Below are 15,004 nucleotides of genomic sequence, written 5' to 3' on the forward strand. Positions count from 1 at the left end.
TTCTACATTCACCACAGAGAGAGTGGGCTCCAGCCAAGACCCCCAGCTCTTCTCCCTCCAGACCTACTTATTGGGGATCACATCCGATGCTGTTGTTTCTACCTGTCTTCAATTTGTGCCTGCATTCTGTATCATCTGTACACCCACACTCTTTTTTCTCTTTAAGTAGCTAAAATCAAAGTTTTAGGAATCATCTAGTCCAACTCCTCAAAAAAATCAACTTTAAGCCAGACACAGTGGCTCACACCTGTAATCCCAGCACTTTGGAAGGCCAAGGCAGGGAAACCACGAGGTCAGGAGATCGAGACCAGCCTGGCCAACACAGTGAAACCCTGTCTCTACAAAAAATACAAAACATTAGTTGGGCATGGTGGCGGGCACCTAATCCCAGCTACTAGGGAGGGTGAGGCAGGAGAATTGCTTGCATCTGGGAGGCAGAGGTTGCAGTGAGCCGAGATCATGCCACTACACTCCAGCCTGAGCAACAAGAACGAAACTCCATCTCAAAAAAAGTTAATTTCAAAATTAAAGCAGTCATTTAAAAATTGTCTTGCATGATTACATTTGAGTAAAGTGGGCCTTCTCCCAACCAATCTACATGTGTTCACCTGTCCTCATTGCAGTATGGACACTGAGCACAAACATCTGGGTTTTCACTGCGCAGTACCAAATATTCAAGGTTTTCACTGTGCATTGTGGGCCTGTGATGTTACCTATTCCTCCTACCTCACAGGCCTAGTATGTTATCAAGTCCCCACCAGCATTCCCCGCCCACACCCTCCCTCCCCTAGACACTACATAAGTATAAATTGCTAATGATTACTGATAAACAGGGCGCTGATCACAATCACAAAGTCTCACATATTTGCACACCCGAACATCCCCTAAGGCCCACAGTAAACATGAAAGGAGATTCCAAGGAGATAGGCATGGTGTTTGTGCACAGTGAGGGGAGAACAAAGAGAACAGGGAACCTGGGAGGTGGCAGGCAGGGAGAGCTGGCGAGACAGACTATGAGATGAGTCAGAGAGAGTGAATGAGGGCACTGGGTCGCATCAACTACCGCTTAGCTGCCCCCAGAGGGTGGCGTGAACTGGAAGAAGGGAATGGGAGCTGATGGGGGAAGAAGTGGAGTTGATGCCATAACTCAGAAAGTGGTGACAGGAGTGAGCTGCAGATGGGGAGCCTGCCTTGTGAAATCTCCTAGACCTCTCCTGCCTGGCTCTGCTCCCAGCAGCTGCAGGGTTATGGCAAGGCAGCCGGGATGGCAGGGTGAAGAAGAAGTCAAACTAACAACAAAAATGTCTGTCCTGGAGATCACTGGACCCCAGCTTGGTGAACAGAAGCCACCCTGTGGCTGCTAATGCCCTCCATGTATTTGGTGCTTTCAACTTATTTCAAATGCCCTCATGCTAATGATCTCATTTAATCCTCGGCACAACCCTGGGGAATAGGCAGGACTGGGATTGGTATATCTCTAACATGCTCCTCCCCTCTTTACCCTGTAGATTCCTCAAGAACCCTCAAATTGTTTCCACCAGCCTAGAAACATCCAACACCGGACCAGGTGGTGCCTGGGGCTATAGGGAACTTGGGTCCTCTGTCTAGGTTCCATTCTGGGTTGCTGGCTGCTGATTGTCCTAGGCTGAGTGTGATGAGAAGTCACAGGACATGGAATCATTCCTGTCGTGGAATTTCCCAGGCACTCCTCCCCCTTTGCTTCCATCTGAACACCTGGTACATAATGACTGTTTCACCCACTCCCCAGGAAGCAAGGTCAGGCATCTCCTCCTCATTAGGTGAATGGAAGCCTGAGGGCTGGAGAGGCAAAGGCCCTTGCCCTGAGTCACACAGTGAGCAAACATGGAGGAATCTGAGATGCCTTGGAAAGAGCACAGGGCTGGGGGCATCAGAAGACCTGGGTTCCAGTCCTGACTCTGCTGCCTATCACCCAGAGCTCCCCAGCCTTAGTTTTCATAACTGCTGAATGGAAATAATAGTACCCACCCCTTGGGGTTGTTGGGAGAACTGAACAAGATTAAGATGTCAGAGTGTTATATAAAAATGAATTACTCTGATTATCAACTAGCACAGCTAACATTAGGACTCAAGCAATGGAAAGAGGCTGGGCTCTTCCATATATAAAGGGGCTAGGCTCTCCTCAACTCACCTGTGTGGCCCCGGGCAAGTCCAGAACTCAGTTTTCCAAAGCTCCTGCCAACTCTAAGACTGTGATATTTTGTGGGCTACACCTCTGGTGCAAGAATTCTGGTGTTGGCTGCCCTGATCTCTTGGCCGTTCTATCATCTGTGCCCCACACTGCTTTAGATCCAAGGATCTCACTGAGGGAAACTGGTCAGTTCCCAACAATGGAAACCTTCACCCCATCCCTCAGGCAGCCAAAGTGTGTTACTGCATTTTCCTCCCTTCTTAGCCTTTGTTGCCTCCCAGCTTTCAGGAATTTCTTAGCAAAATCAATGGCAGACTGACCAGGTAAGCAAACACTGGATTCCCTCCCTCCTAGGGAGGGCTCAATCTAACGGCCCTGCCTCTAATATCCTGCTTCTCTCAGGATATCCCTAAAGGTTCCAGGCCCCTGATCCTTTCCTTAAGGAAACAGCTCAGCATAACTCTTGCTGAGCTCAAAGAAGTGAATTAAATATTAAATGTGTAAGGCCAGAGCCCCTGCTGCAGTCATGCATTCCCAAAACAGACAATGGCATACAGCTCATCTGTCACTCTCCCAGTGGCTGTAGGCTGGGCCCCCCTGCTCCCCAGCCCACATTCCTGAGAAGGAATAAGAAATGACAATGTTTTGCTCTTCCCAGCAAGCTCATGGCTTCCTGTGTCCTTCCTTCAACCCCTAGTGTTGAAGGCTCCAGGGGCCTGGAAATGCCTGGAACATTGAGTTGTGGCATCCCAGCAATGAAATTTAATAGGTCTATGACTGGACAGGCAGGGGCCTCTGTAGTTAGCCCCATCAGGGCCTGGAAGGTCCTGGGGGGTAGGAAAGAGCTCAGGAAGGATGCTGAGGTTCTGACATCTCTCAGGCTCATGGGGAATTGGATATTAACTGTGATGAGGCCTTGGGGTGGGGGTCGGTTGGTTTGCTGCTCAGATTAATAGAGGCCATAGAATTGTCAGATAGGTAGAGCCTCAGAGATCACCCAGGCCAACGCTCTATTTTACAGAAAGGTAAACTGAGGCCTGAGAAAAGAGAGAAGCAACTTACAATGAGTCACTCAATGAGCTGTAAAATAGCTAGGCCAGTCTCTTGTTCTCTGGTATAGAGTTTGGTGCTTTTTCCACCCGACCTCCTGCATAACCCCCAAATCGCCTTCCTAATGATAGCAAACAATGGCCCCTGCACTGTAAGCCCCAGGGGACCATTTTCCCAGGGAGCAGAATCTGTTCACGGTCCCACTTTGCCCAGCTAAGAACTGAAACAGCATGAGGTCCATGGGTTCCAGCTCAGCTCTGCCACTTCATAGGATGGACCCTTGGTCATGTCACTTCTCTGAGCTTTAATGCTTTAATCCCTCTGAAATGGGGATTTCAGAACTGTGACCCTGGATGGCCAAAGGATCAAATGAGATCATGTATGGATCATATATGTGGAGCATTTTGTAAACTGAAGTACTAACCAAATGATATTATTAAAACGATGTGAGGTTTGAAGATGCTGCAGAGGGAGGAAGCCTCAGGGGAGGAGGCTGTGAAGGAAGAGAATCCACATTCACAAGAGGCTGCCTGGCCATCCCACAGACCTGACTGATCCTGAGGCCACCGGCAGGATATGACCGCAACAGGTCAGACCACCCCAAGCTCATTGGCTTGAGAGACCGCCTGTCCGCTTTGCTTCGTGTGCGTGCACGCGCGTGTGTGTGTGTGTGCCTGTGCATGTGCCTGGCAGTCTGGTATCAGAGCAATTTGCCTGGCTGCTCTGGGGGCACATTTGGCAGGAGAGCAGTGTGTGGTGCTGAGGGAGGACCTCCGCTTCAGGCCAGGTCACAGACTCTCAAAGAAGAACCTCCCTGCCAGGATCCCCTGCGGGGACTTCTCAAGTGCCCGGCTCCTCTGGGGCCCTTACCTTGTACTTGGCCGCAAGCAGCTCTGTGGCCTGCTGTTCCCGCCGCAGGTCCTCCAGCATCTTCTCCTTCTCCTCCAGCAGCTTCTGCTTCTCCTCGCTCACCAGGCTGCGGTCATCCTGGATGGCTGCCTTCTCCTCCTCCAGCCGCTCCTTCTGTTCCTGCAGGTAATTCTCCATGTTCTTCTCCAAGGCTGACTCCAGGATGGGCTGGGGCGGGCGGTTGTTGTTGATGTTGTCATCCTCCTCTTCTGCCACCCAGGCCTCAATCACCGGGCCCTCAGGGTACCCAGGCGGGGCAGACACGGCCTTCTTCCTGCGGCTGCTCTTCCTCCGGGGCCGCTTCCCCAGCATCCCCCTCTTCTCCAGCTGGGCCTTCAGGCGGGCAATCTCCTCTTGGAATTCCCGCAGCAGCGTGTCCTTCGGGTCCTCATTTACCCGGGGCTTGTTCTTGATGTTCTTGGCTCGGTTGGCAAAGCGCAGGGTGGAGAGGCTCTCATCGTAGCTGTGAGAAGCTGGCCCCAGTGTGGCTACCATGATGGTCTTGGCATTTCCCCCTAGGGAGTCCTGGAGCAGCCGGGTCAGCTTGGAGTCCCGGTAGGGAATGTGGGTGCTCCTGTTGCCCGCCAGGGCAGCAATCACGTTGCCCAGGGCAGATAATGAGAGGTTGATTTTGGAGGCTTCCTTAGGCCTCTCTCCACCACCACCGCCACCACTGCCTCCACCGCCACCACTGCCACCACTGCCACCGGAGGATGGTGTGGCTGCCCCTCCCGCTGTGTTGGGGCCTGCCTTGTTCTGCCTCTCACTGCCAGCCAGGTCCACGAGGTTGAGCTTGCCCACTCGGATGTGGTCCTGGCCATCAGAGCCACGCTCGCTGCACTCCACGGTGATGATAAAGATGGCATGGGAGCGGGAGCTGACCTCATTCATGTGGGTGCTGCCCACAGCCCGGGTCTGGTTTCCCAGGTTCATCACATGCTCAATCTCCTTGACATTCTTGGTGACGAAGGAGGAGAGGTCCTTGATGTAGACGCCCGTCTCAGGGTTCTCTTTCAGCTCTAGCCTCTTGCCCGGCTCCTTGGAGAGCAGGTCTCGAATCTCTTCCTGGTAGATCTCCAAATAGGAGGCCCGGACCAGGTACTGTTGGTTCTGGGAGCGGGAGATGTGGGTGAAGATGTGCTCAAAGGCGTTCGGGATGACCCCGCGCAGCTCGGGCTCCACCCAGGTCCCCTGCATGGTATAGGTCTTGCCAGTGCCCGTCTGGCCATAGGCAAACACCGTGCCATTGAAACCCTGGAGCACGGAGTCTATCAGGGGCCTCACGGTTTCATCATACAGGTCGGCCTGCTTGGAGCTGGCATCATACACAGCGTCAAAGGTGAAGGTCTTGGGCAGCTCCCCCGGGGCAGCGCGGGGGTTCCGCAGGGTCACCTGGCCCAGTTTCACGTCCATGGTAAGGATCTGCTCGTGACCAGCAGCCTCCTCCTTCCTGCTGAGGGGGCGGCACCGGGCCACCACCTTGAGGGCCTCACTGGCCTTGGTCTTACTGGCCATCTTGCAGCTCTGACCTTCCTGCCCCCGAGCCCCTCCGCAGCCTGGGCGGTCCTGCTGTCCTGCTCGCTAGGTCGGGATCAGCGGGGCCGGCCCAGTCCCCAGGCGCCGCTCTTCAATCCGCATGCAGCCTCCTAGGGTGGGGACGCTGGGAGGTGGCCCCAACGCTGCTGCAGTCCGGGCCTCCACCGCTCTCCGGTCCTCTCTGCACCGGCTGGGAGGTGAATTAGGCAGAATCGCCCAGCCGCCGCGGAAGGAGCGCCTGCCGAGCAGCCGTGCCCGGAGCCCGCCCCATGCCGGAGCAGAGGGAGCGCTGCCGTAAACAGCTTCGGCAACAATGAGATAAAGGAAGAGGAAAATGGGATGGGGGTGGGCAGCGAGCTGTCTTCTCCTCCTTCCTCTAGGGATCCATAGCGTGGGCTGCCGGTCGTGGGCGGCCGGGGGTCCCAGGCCTCCCGAGGGCAGAGGCTCACCTGGAGTCCTCCCCGCAAGCTGGGGGATCATTCATTGCAGCCAGCGCGGCTGCTGCTGCCTCTGCCTCCGCCTTCCCCGCCGCCGCCACTGGAGAATGAGAGAGAAAAACAGAAGGGGATGGGGCGGAGCAGCGGCGGCAAGAGTGATGTTGCCGCCGCGCTGCGGCCCCAGCTAAGCCTCCCGGCTGGGGTGGGGCAGGGGGCGGGGCCGCGGGGCGGGAGGCGCGAGCCCGGCGCGGCCCGGGTGCTGGGCACAGGGGCGCATCGCCGTGTCCGCACCCCCGCCGACCGCTCTGGGATGACAGGCTCCGGTGCCGACCCAGGTCCTGCGCCCACCAGTCGGGTGCAGCGCAGCCACCGCCCGTCGTCACCCCACCGAGCCCGAGCATGCCGGGAATTGTAGTCCCGCCTTTGTTAACCGGGTTCTGGCAGGTTGCTAATGCCTTTCCCGGTCCCCCAGTCCGGGAGGCGCCTCCCTCATCGGCATGCCACCCCTTGAATGACTGTTGAGCTTGCACCACCCACGCCTGGTCCCTCCGAGCCACCATCCTCGAACACCCCCCTGCTCCTGCCTTTCTGCCTGCAAATGGGTGCGCGTCACCCCTCCTCGTCAGCGTGTCGGCAGGCCTCCTGGCACCGAACTCCTAAATGTTCCTTGACTCTGTCCTTTCCTCCCCCTGTCCCGGTCTACTTCTGGCCTTCCTCTTCTCTCTGCTGGAGCCGCCTTCCAGCTGATTCTCTCGCACCTCATGTCCGCACAGGCACCCGGGGCCCCCTCGCTCCTCCTCCACCACCTTCCTTGTGTAAAAGCCTCTCCATCTTCCGACTTCGCAACCTCACCTCCACTACTCCTCTATAGAAAAATCTGTGTTCCAGACGGCCATTTCTTCAGTTATCCAGCGCCTGCTGAGTCCCAGGCCCCATTCTAGGATCTGGATTCTTCCTGTCCTCAAGGAGTGCACATTCCCGGAACCGTGTTTTGTTTCTGTAACTTGCTTTGCTGTGCAGCATCTTTGTGCTTTTGCCTAGAGGCCTCTATCACCCTTCAGCACTTAGTGCCCTGCCACTGGCGCAGTTCAAGCACCTCCTCCTCCACGAAGCCTTCCCTTAGCAATTTTTTTTTTCCTATAGTGAAAGAGGCACAGAATTTACCTAAAACAAAACCTGGATTGAAGTTCCAGTTCTGATGGCCATCCAACGGAGTGGATATCACTCCCCTTGTTCCAGCCTTAGTTTCCTCATTTATTTTTTAAAAAATTCGAGGCAGGAAAGAAAGAATTAACAGCTACTTCATGGAGTGGTTGGGAGGCTCAAATGAAATAATGACTCATGAAGTACTGTACCATGAGAAGTCCTGTCCTGGCTTGGATTGCCTGACAGCTCCTGCTTCCTTGAGTATCCTGGATAGACCATGTCTGTGCTTAGTGTTCCTCTATGTGAGTCTTAATCTTTTGTTGTTGTTGTTTTTCCTGTAGGATACACATCAAGTGTAGTTCCACAAGGCCAAGGACCAAGCCAGAGTCCTATCCATGGTCCACTCTGCAGAGGACAGTTGAGTCTATGAACTGAGCCCAAGCTGTCCTTACTCTCCATATAAGATCCAGATTGAGAAGTGCTGTTATCTGAAACCTGGAGACCCTTCTTTACAGAGATACCAGAAGAGTCTTTCCACAAAACATTTCCAAGCATGTTATCCTCTAGAGGACCCAATTGTTTAGTGTTCCAACTCAACAAAATTTACCTCCTTAACTCTTCCCCATCCCAGGACTTGAGTGTGAGCCGGACTAGAGGCTTGAGAATTAGCTGAGAGCTTGCCCACTTCTGAACTTCCCTGGCCTCCCTCCACCCTCTCCTTGATTAAGCTCCACTGCTTATGACTAACTTGGCTTTTGGACCAATTACCAGGTGGGGTTTTGGCTCTGTAGACTAACCCCTCTTGGCTCTCACAACATGATTTCTGGATGGAGCCTTTAGTTTTTCAGCTATTTTCTGGTTGCATTCGGTTTTGGGTTTTGAATACCCTTTCTCTGCTTAGGCTAATGCATCTGACACTACGGCGCTGGATAAAAGTGATCCTCACTCTGTTCTCCCCACTTGATGTCACCACCTGGCAGGGGACGTACCCAGATCCTCTTGTGTGAGTGGGAGATTGAAGTCCCATTGCTTATAAGATATGTGATCCTAGGCCGGACATGGTGGCTGACACCTATAATCCCAGCACTTGGGAGGCTGAGGTGGGCAGATCATGAGGTCAAGAGATCGAGACCATCTTGGCCAATATCATGAAACCTCATCTCTACTAAAAATACAAAAATTAGCTGGGCATGGTGGTTCATGCCTGTAATCCCAGCTACTCGGGAGGCTGAGACAGGAGAATGGCGTGAACCCGGGAGGCTGAACTTGCAGTGAGGCGAGATGGCGCCACTGCACTCCAGCCTGGCAACAAAGCAAGACTCCATCTCAAAAAAAAAAAAAAAAGATGGACCGGGCACGGTGGCTTATGCCTGTAATCCCAGCACTTTGGGAAGCTGAGGTGGGCAGATCACGAGGTAGGAGATAGAGACCATCCTGGCTAACACAGTAAAACCCCATCTCTACTAAAAATACAAAAAAATTAGCTGTGTGTGGTGACGTGCGCCTGTAGTCCCAGCTACTCGGGGGGCTGAAGCAGGAGAACGGCATGAACCCAGGAGGCGGAGCTTGCAGTGAGCCAAGATCAAGCCACTGCACTCCAGCCCGGGCGACAGAGCGAGACTCTGTCTCAAAAAAAAAAAAAAAAAAAAAAAAAGATGTGTGATCCTGGGTAAATTATTTAACTTCTCTGAACAGCTATTTTTTCAGTGGAATAAATGAGGATAAGAGTGCTTACATTGGCGAGGTGTGGTGGCTCAAGCTGTAATCCCACCTATTCAGGAGGCTGAGGTAGGAGCATCACTTAAGCCCACAAGCTCAGGGCTGCAGTGAGCGATGATTGTACCACTGCACTCTGGCCTAGGTAACAAAATGAGAACCTGTCTGTGAAAAAAAAAAAGAATGCTTACCTTACACACCCAGATTAAGTGAGATAATGTATGCAAAAACTCCTACGACATAGGAGGCACTCCAGAAATAGCAGTTTTCTTTTCTTTTGTCCTTTGCATTCAAGGCTGTTCACTTCAGCATCTCCATTTTCACCACTGTCTTCATTTTTCCTTCCTCTTACACACTCAAGTCTCCAGCCACTCTGATTAGCTTAAGTCCCCAAACACACCCCACTTCTTCGTGTCTCCTTGTCTTTGCTCATGCTGCTCCTCTGCCCGAAATGTCCTTTGTTTTTATTTCAATTAATTTGTTTGAGAAGGGGTCTCACTCTGTCACTGAGGCTGCAGTGCGGTGGTATGATTATGGCTCACTGCAGCTTCAAACTCCTGAGCTCAAGCGACCCTCAGCCCCCTAAATAGCTGGGACTACAGGAGTATGCCACCACATCTGGGTAATTTAAAACAATATTTTTTTAGGCCGGGCACGGTGACTCACACCTGTAATCCCAGCACTTTGGGAGGCCGAGGCAGGTGGGTCACAAAGTCAGGAGTTCAAGACCAGCTTGACCAACATAATGAAACCCTGTCTCTACTAAAAATACAAAAAATTAGCCAGGCGTGATGGCGGGCGCCTGTAATCCCAGCTACTTGGGAGGCTGATACAGGAGAACCCCTTGAACCCGGGAGGTGGAAGTTGCAGTGAGCCGAGATCGTGCCAGCCCGGGTGACAGTGCAAGACTCCATCTCAAAACAAAACAAAACAAACAATACTTTTTAAAATTAGCCAGGTCTCACTATGTTGCCGAGGTTGGCCTCAAATCCCTGGACTCAAGTGATTCTCCCACCATGGTTTCCCAAAGTGCTGGGATTACAGACATGAGTCACTGCACTCAGTCTTCCTAACTTTGTCTATTTCTGTCTACATAGCCTCAGCTTCTACTCATTCCACTGCTCAATCTCATATGGCTGACCCAGTGCGGTAGTTCACACTGTAATTCCAGAACTTCGAGAGGCCGAGGTGGAAAGAGCATTTGAGGCCAGGTGTTCTAGACCAGCCCAATCTCAATTTTAAAAAAACAAACTTAAATGGCTTCTCCTCCCACTACGCAACAGAGACCTCTCTTACCAAAGACATCAGTGAGTTCCAGTGCCACCCTCTAGTGTCATTATAGTTTATGGCTTCCATTATTGTCTATGTAGTTCCTAGATTTGTATTTCCAGTCCAGACCTCTCTTCTGAGTTCTAAACCTCTATATCCGACTCTGTAATGGCTGTCCAGGTACCTGAAATTCTACCTGTTCACACTGAACTCAGTATTCTCCCCTCCAAAAATATTACCTAGCTCTGTAAATAGCACTTCCTTCACTCTCAATGTATCCATTGGAATATGAAATTCTGCCAACTCAACTTCCTGCATATTTCTCAGATTTATCCATTTATTTTCTACTTCCATAGTGGCTATCATGACTAAGCCATCATATTCTCTGATCTGACCTCCCATAGTAGCCTCCAATCTAGCCTCTCTGAATGGGGAGATTCAGAGTATGCTCTTACCCCTATGTATTCATTATTTATTTATTTTGAGATGGAGTCTTGCTCTGTCGCCCAGGCTGGGGTGCAGTGGGTGATCTCGGCTGCAAGCTCCGCCTCCCGGGTTCATGCCATTCTCCTGCCTCAGCCTCCCGAGTAGCTGGGACTACAGGAGCCCACCACCACGCCTGGCTAATTTTTTTTTTTTTTGTACTTTTAGTAGAGATGGGGTTTCACCATGTTAGCCAGGATGATCTCGATCTTCTGTCCTCCTGATCCACCCACCTCAGCCTCCCAAAGTGCTGGGATTACAGGCGTGAGCCACCGCACCCAGCCACCCCTATGCATTCATTCTTTAGAATGTAATATTTTTGACCGGGCGCGGTGGCTCGCGCCTATAATCCCAACAACCTGGGAGGTTGAGGTGGGCGGATCACGTGAGGTCAGGAGGTCAAGACCAGCCTGGCTGATGTGGTAAAACCCCATCTCTACTAAAAATACAAAAATTAACCTCGTCTCTATTAAAAATACAAAAATTAGCGCACGCCTATAATCCCAGTTACTCAGGAGGCTGAGGCAGGAGAATCACTTGAACCTGGGAGGTGGAGTTTGCAATGAGCTGAGATCGTGCCATTGTACTCCAGACTGGGTGACAAAAACGAAATTCTGTCTCAAAAAACAAATAAACAAACAAAAAAGAAAGTAATCTTTTAAAAACATCTATCTGGCCAGGCACAGTGGCTCATGCCTGTAATCCCAGAACTTTGGGAGGCCAAGGCGGAAAAATGGCTTGAGGCCAAGAGTTCAAGACCAACCTGGGCAACATAGTAAGACCCTATCTCTGAAAATATATACATTGTTTAATAGCTAGATGTGGTGGTGCATGCTTGTAGTCCTAGCTACTTGGGAGGCTGAGGTGGGAGGACCCCTAGAGCCCAGGAATTCAGGGGTGCAGTGAACCATGATCACACCACTGCACTCCAGCCTGGGTGACAGAGCAACGCCCTGTCTCTAAAATAAATAAATAAATAAGTGTAAAAATCAGCCAGGCGCTATGGTTCACGCCTGTAATCCCAGCACTTTGGGAGACCAAGGCAGGTGGATCACCTGAGGTCAGGAGTTCAAGACCAGCATGGCCAACATGGTGAAACCCCATCTCTACTAAAAATACAAAAAATTAGCCAGGTATGGTGGTGCAGGCCTGTAATCTCAGCTACTTGGGAGGCTGAGGCAGGAAAATCGCTTGAACCCGGGAGGCAGATGTTGCAATGAGCCGGGATTACACCACTGCACTCCAGCCTGGGAGACAAAGCAAAACTCCGTCTCAAAAGGAAAGTAAAACTAAAAACACCTATCTGATCATGTCACCCTATGCTTAAAAAGCTTCCAGGCCAGGTACGGTGGCCCACGCCTGTAATCCCAGCACTTTGGGAAGCCAAGGCTGGCGGATCATGAGGTCAGGAGATCAAGACCATCCTGGCCAACATGGTGAAACCCCATCTCTACTAAAAACACAAAAATTAGTTAAGCGTGGTGGTGCATTCCTGTAGTCTCAACTACTCGGGAGGCTGAGGCATGAGAATCACTTGAACCCGGGAGGCAGAGGTTGCAGTAAGCCGAGATCACGCCACTGCACTCCAGCCTGGGTGACAGAGCAAGACTCCATCAAAAAAAAAAAGCTTCCAATGCTTCTCATTGATTTTTTTTTTTTTTTGAGACATATATATAGTTACAATGACCTTCTTCAGCTCCCTTCCAACTTCCTGTCACAGGGCTTTTACACATTGTGTCTCTGCTTCTAGAATATTTATCCTCACAATCTCTGCCTAGATACCTCCTTTTCATCCTTCGGATTTCAGCTTGAATGTCCCTCCCTAAGGATACTTTTCTTGATTTACCAACCTAGGTTACGTCCCTCTGTAATAGGTTCTCAACCTTCCCTGTGCTTTCCTTCATAGAAATTAGTACAAATAGGCCGGGCGCAGTGGCTCACGCCTGTAATCCCAGCACTTTGGGAGGCCGAGGCGGGTGGATCACCTGAGGTCGGGAGTTCGAGACAAGCCTGACCAACCTGGAGAAACCCCATCTCTACTAAAAATACAAAATTAGCTGGGCCTGGTGGCACATGCCTATAATCCCAGCTACTAGGGAGGCTGAGGCAGGAGAATTGCTTGAACCTGGGAGGCGGAGGTTGCAGTGAGCCGAGATCGTGCCATTGCACTCCAGCCTGGGCAACAAGAGTGAAACTGTGCCTCAAAAGAAAAAAAAAAAAAAAGAAAGAAATTAGTACAAATGTAATTAAATCATAATTTGTCCACCTCCCCTGGTCTGTTAAGTCATAACATGTCTACTTTATTCATTTTTGTGATCACAATGACTAGTGCAGCTTCCAGCACATAGTATGCGCTCAATAAATATTTTTTCAAATAAATAAAGTCCCATATGAGCATCATCTCTTCTGGGAAGATTTATGTGACTCCCCTGACTCTACCAGAATTATTTTTCCTTTTGGTCAGGTGCGATGGCTCATGCCTGTAATCCCAGCACTTTGGGAGGTTGAGGACAGTGGATCACTTAAGCACTGAAGTTCAAGACCAGCCTGAGAAACATACTGAAACTCCCATCTTTTAAAAAAATTAATTAATTTGTAAAAAAGAAAAAAAAAAAAGTTCCTCTCTTCATGATGTTATAGCTCTCTGTTTAGCTAGACCCCTAGTACTCATCACAATTTGACTTGTACTGTGGCTAACTGAATCTGTCTCTCTCACCATAAAGTGTTGAAGACAAGAGCCATGGTTTTTGTCTTTGTGTCTCCTTTTCCCATACCTAACACCGTTCTGGCTATAATTAAGGTAGTTAATATTTGCCTGAGGGCAGCGGCTCATGCCTCAGCACTTTGGGAGGCCGGGGCCAGTGGATTGCTTGAGCTTAGGAGTTCAAGACCAGCCTGACCAACCTCATCTCTACAAAAGATGCCAAAAACCTCATCTCTACAAAAAATACAAAAGCTAGTCAGTTGTGGTGGCGCATGCCTGTAGTCCCAGCTACTCAGGAAGCTGAGGTGGGAGGATGGCTTGAGCCCAGGAGGCAGAGGTTGCAGTGAGCCAAGATCACATCACTGCACTCCAGCCTGGGCAACAGAGTGAGACCCTATCTCAAAAAAAAAGTATATGTGTGTATATATATATGTATATATATATAGTTAATATTGTTAATATATAATACTGTTATATAGTTAATATTGGTCATTAAGCAAATGAATGAATGTTTAAAGACCTTCAAGGCAAGAAAAAATAAACAAACAAACAAATAAATAAATGAATAAATAAATAAATAAAATTTTAAAAGGCCTGGCGTGGTGGCTCAAGCCTCTAATCCCAGCACTTTGGGAGGCCGAGGTGGGCGGATAACGAGGTCAGGAATTCGAGACCAGCCTGGCCAACATGGAGAAACCCTGTCTCTACTAAAAAATACAAAAATTAGCCAGGCGTGGTAGTGGGCGCCTGTAACCCCAGCTACTCAGGAAGCTGAGGCAGGAGAATTGCTTGAACTCAGGAGGCGGAGGTTGCAGTGAGCTGAGATCGTGCAATTGCACTCCAGCCTGGGCAATAAGAGTGAAACTCTGTCTCAAAAAAAAAAAAAAAAAAAAAAAAAACCTTCAAGGCGAGAAAATGGAAAGGTGAGACGAAGAAATTACAGGAATAAACCCTTAGATTTGCAGAGTGATTAACAGTTAATAAAGTATTGTCACATTTGTTACTCACTTGATCTTCACATAAATCCCAGGAAAGGAGAAAATATTAATATTCTCACATTATAAGGAGGACCCTAATCTTCAGACTGATTAAGTGACTAGGAAAGGAAACGCAGCCAATTGGCACAGTCTACAGACTCCAAACCTGCAACCCTCCTAGTGTTTCCCCTGTGCCACGGGGTGAGCTTCCTATGATGGTAAGGTACAGATCAGTTGCTTCCCAGTCCTGGTTTGAATGACAACTTCATTGAATACAGACCCATCACTGGCTTGGTGGGAGGAAGAAGCTCCTTTGCTGCATTTCCTTTGATAATGAAAATTCTTGGCAGGGTGCGGTGTCTCATGCCTGTAATTCCTGCATTTTGGGAGGCCAAGGCAGGCAGATTGCTTGAGGTCAGGAGTTCAAGACCAGCCTGGCCCGCATGGTGAAACCCTGTCTCTACCAAAAATACCTAAATTAGGCAAGTATGGTGGTATGTGCCTGTAGTCCCAGCTACTGGGGAGGCTGAGGCAGGAGAATTGCTTGAACCTGGGAGGCAGAGGTTGCAGTGAGCTGAGATTGTGCCCCTGCACTCCAGCCTGGGCA

At 50.4% G+C, this 15,004-nt stretch overlaps 1 protein-coding gene across 1 annotated transcript in view; it reads right to left on the reverse strand.

Annotated features, from left to right (window-relative positions):
- The window catches only part of KIF3C (kinesin family member 3C), a 53,160-nt gene extending 46,863 nt beyond the window's left edge, over nucleotides 1-6,297 (reverse strand). Inside the window, exon 1 of the mRNA XM_007971255.3 lies at nucleotides 4,091-6,297. Within this exon, the coding sequence (XP_007969446.1) occupies nucleotides 4,091-5,644 (1,554 nt within the window). The 5' untranslated portion in view covers nucleotides 5,645-6,297. The remainder of the gene's footprint in view (nucleotides 1-4,090) is intronic.
- Nucleotides 6,298-15,004: the final 8,707 nt, after the last annotated feature.

The sequence above is a fragment of the Chlorocebus sabaeus genome, chromosome 14 (assembly GCF_047675955.1).
Source record: "Chlorocebus sabaeus isolate Y175 chromosome 14, mChlSab1.0.hap1, whole genome shotgun sequence".
Taxonomy (NCBI): Eukaryota; Metazoa; Chordata; class Mammalia; order Primates; family Cercopithecidae; genus Chlorocebus; species Chlorocebus sabaeus.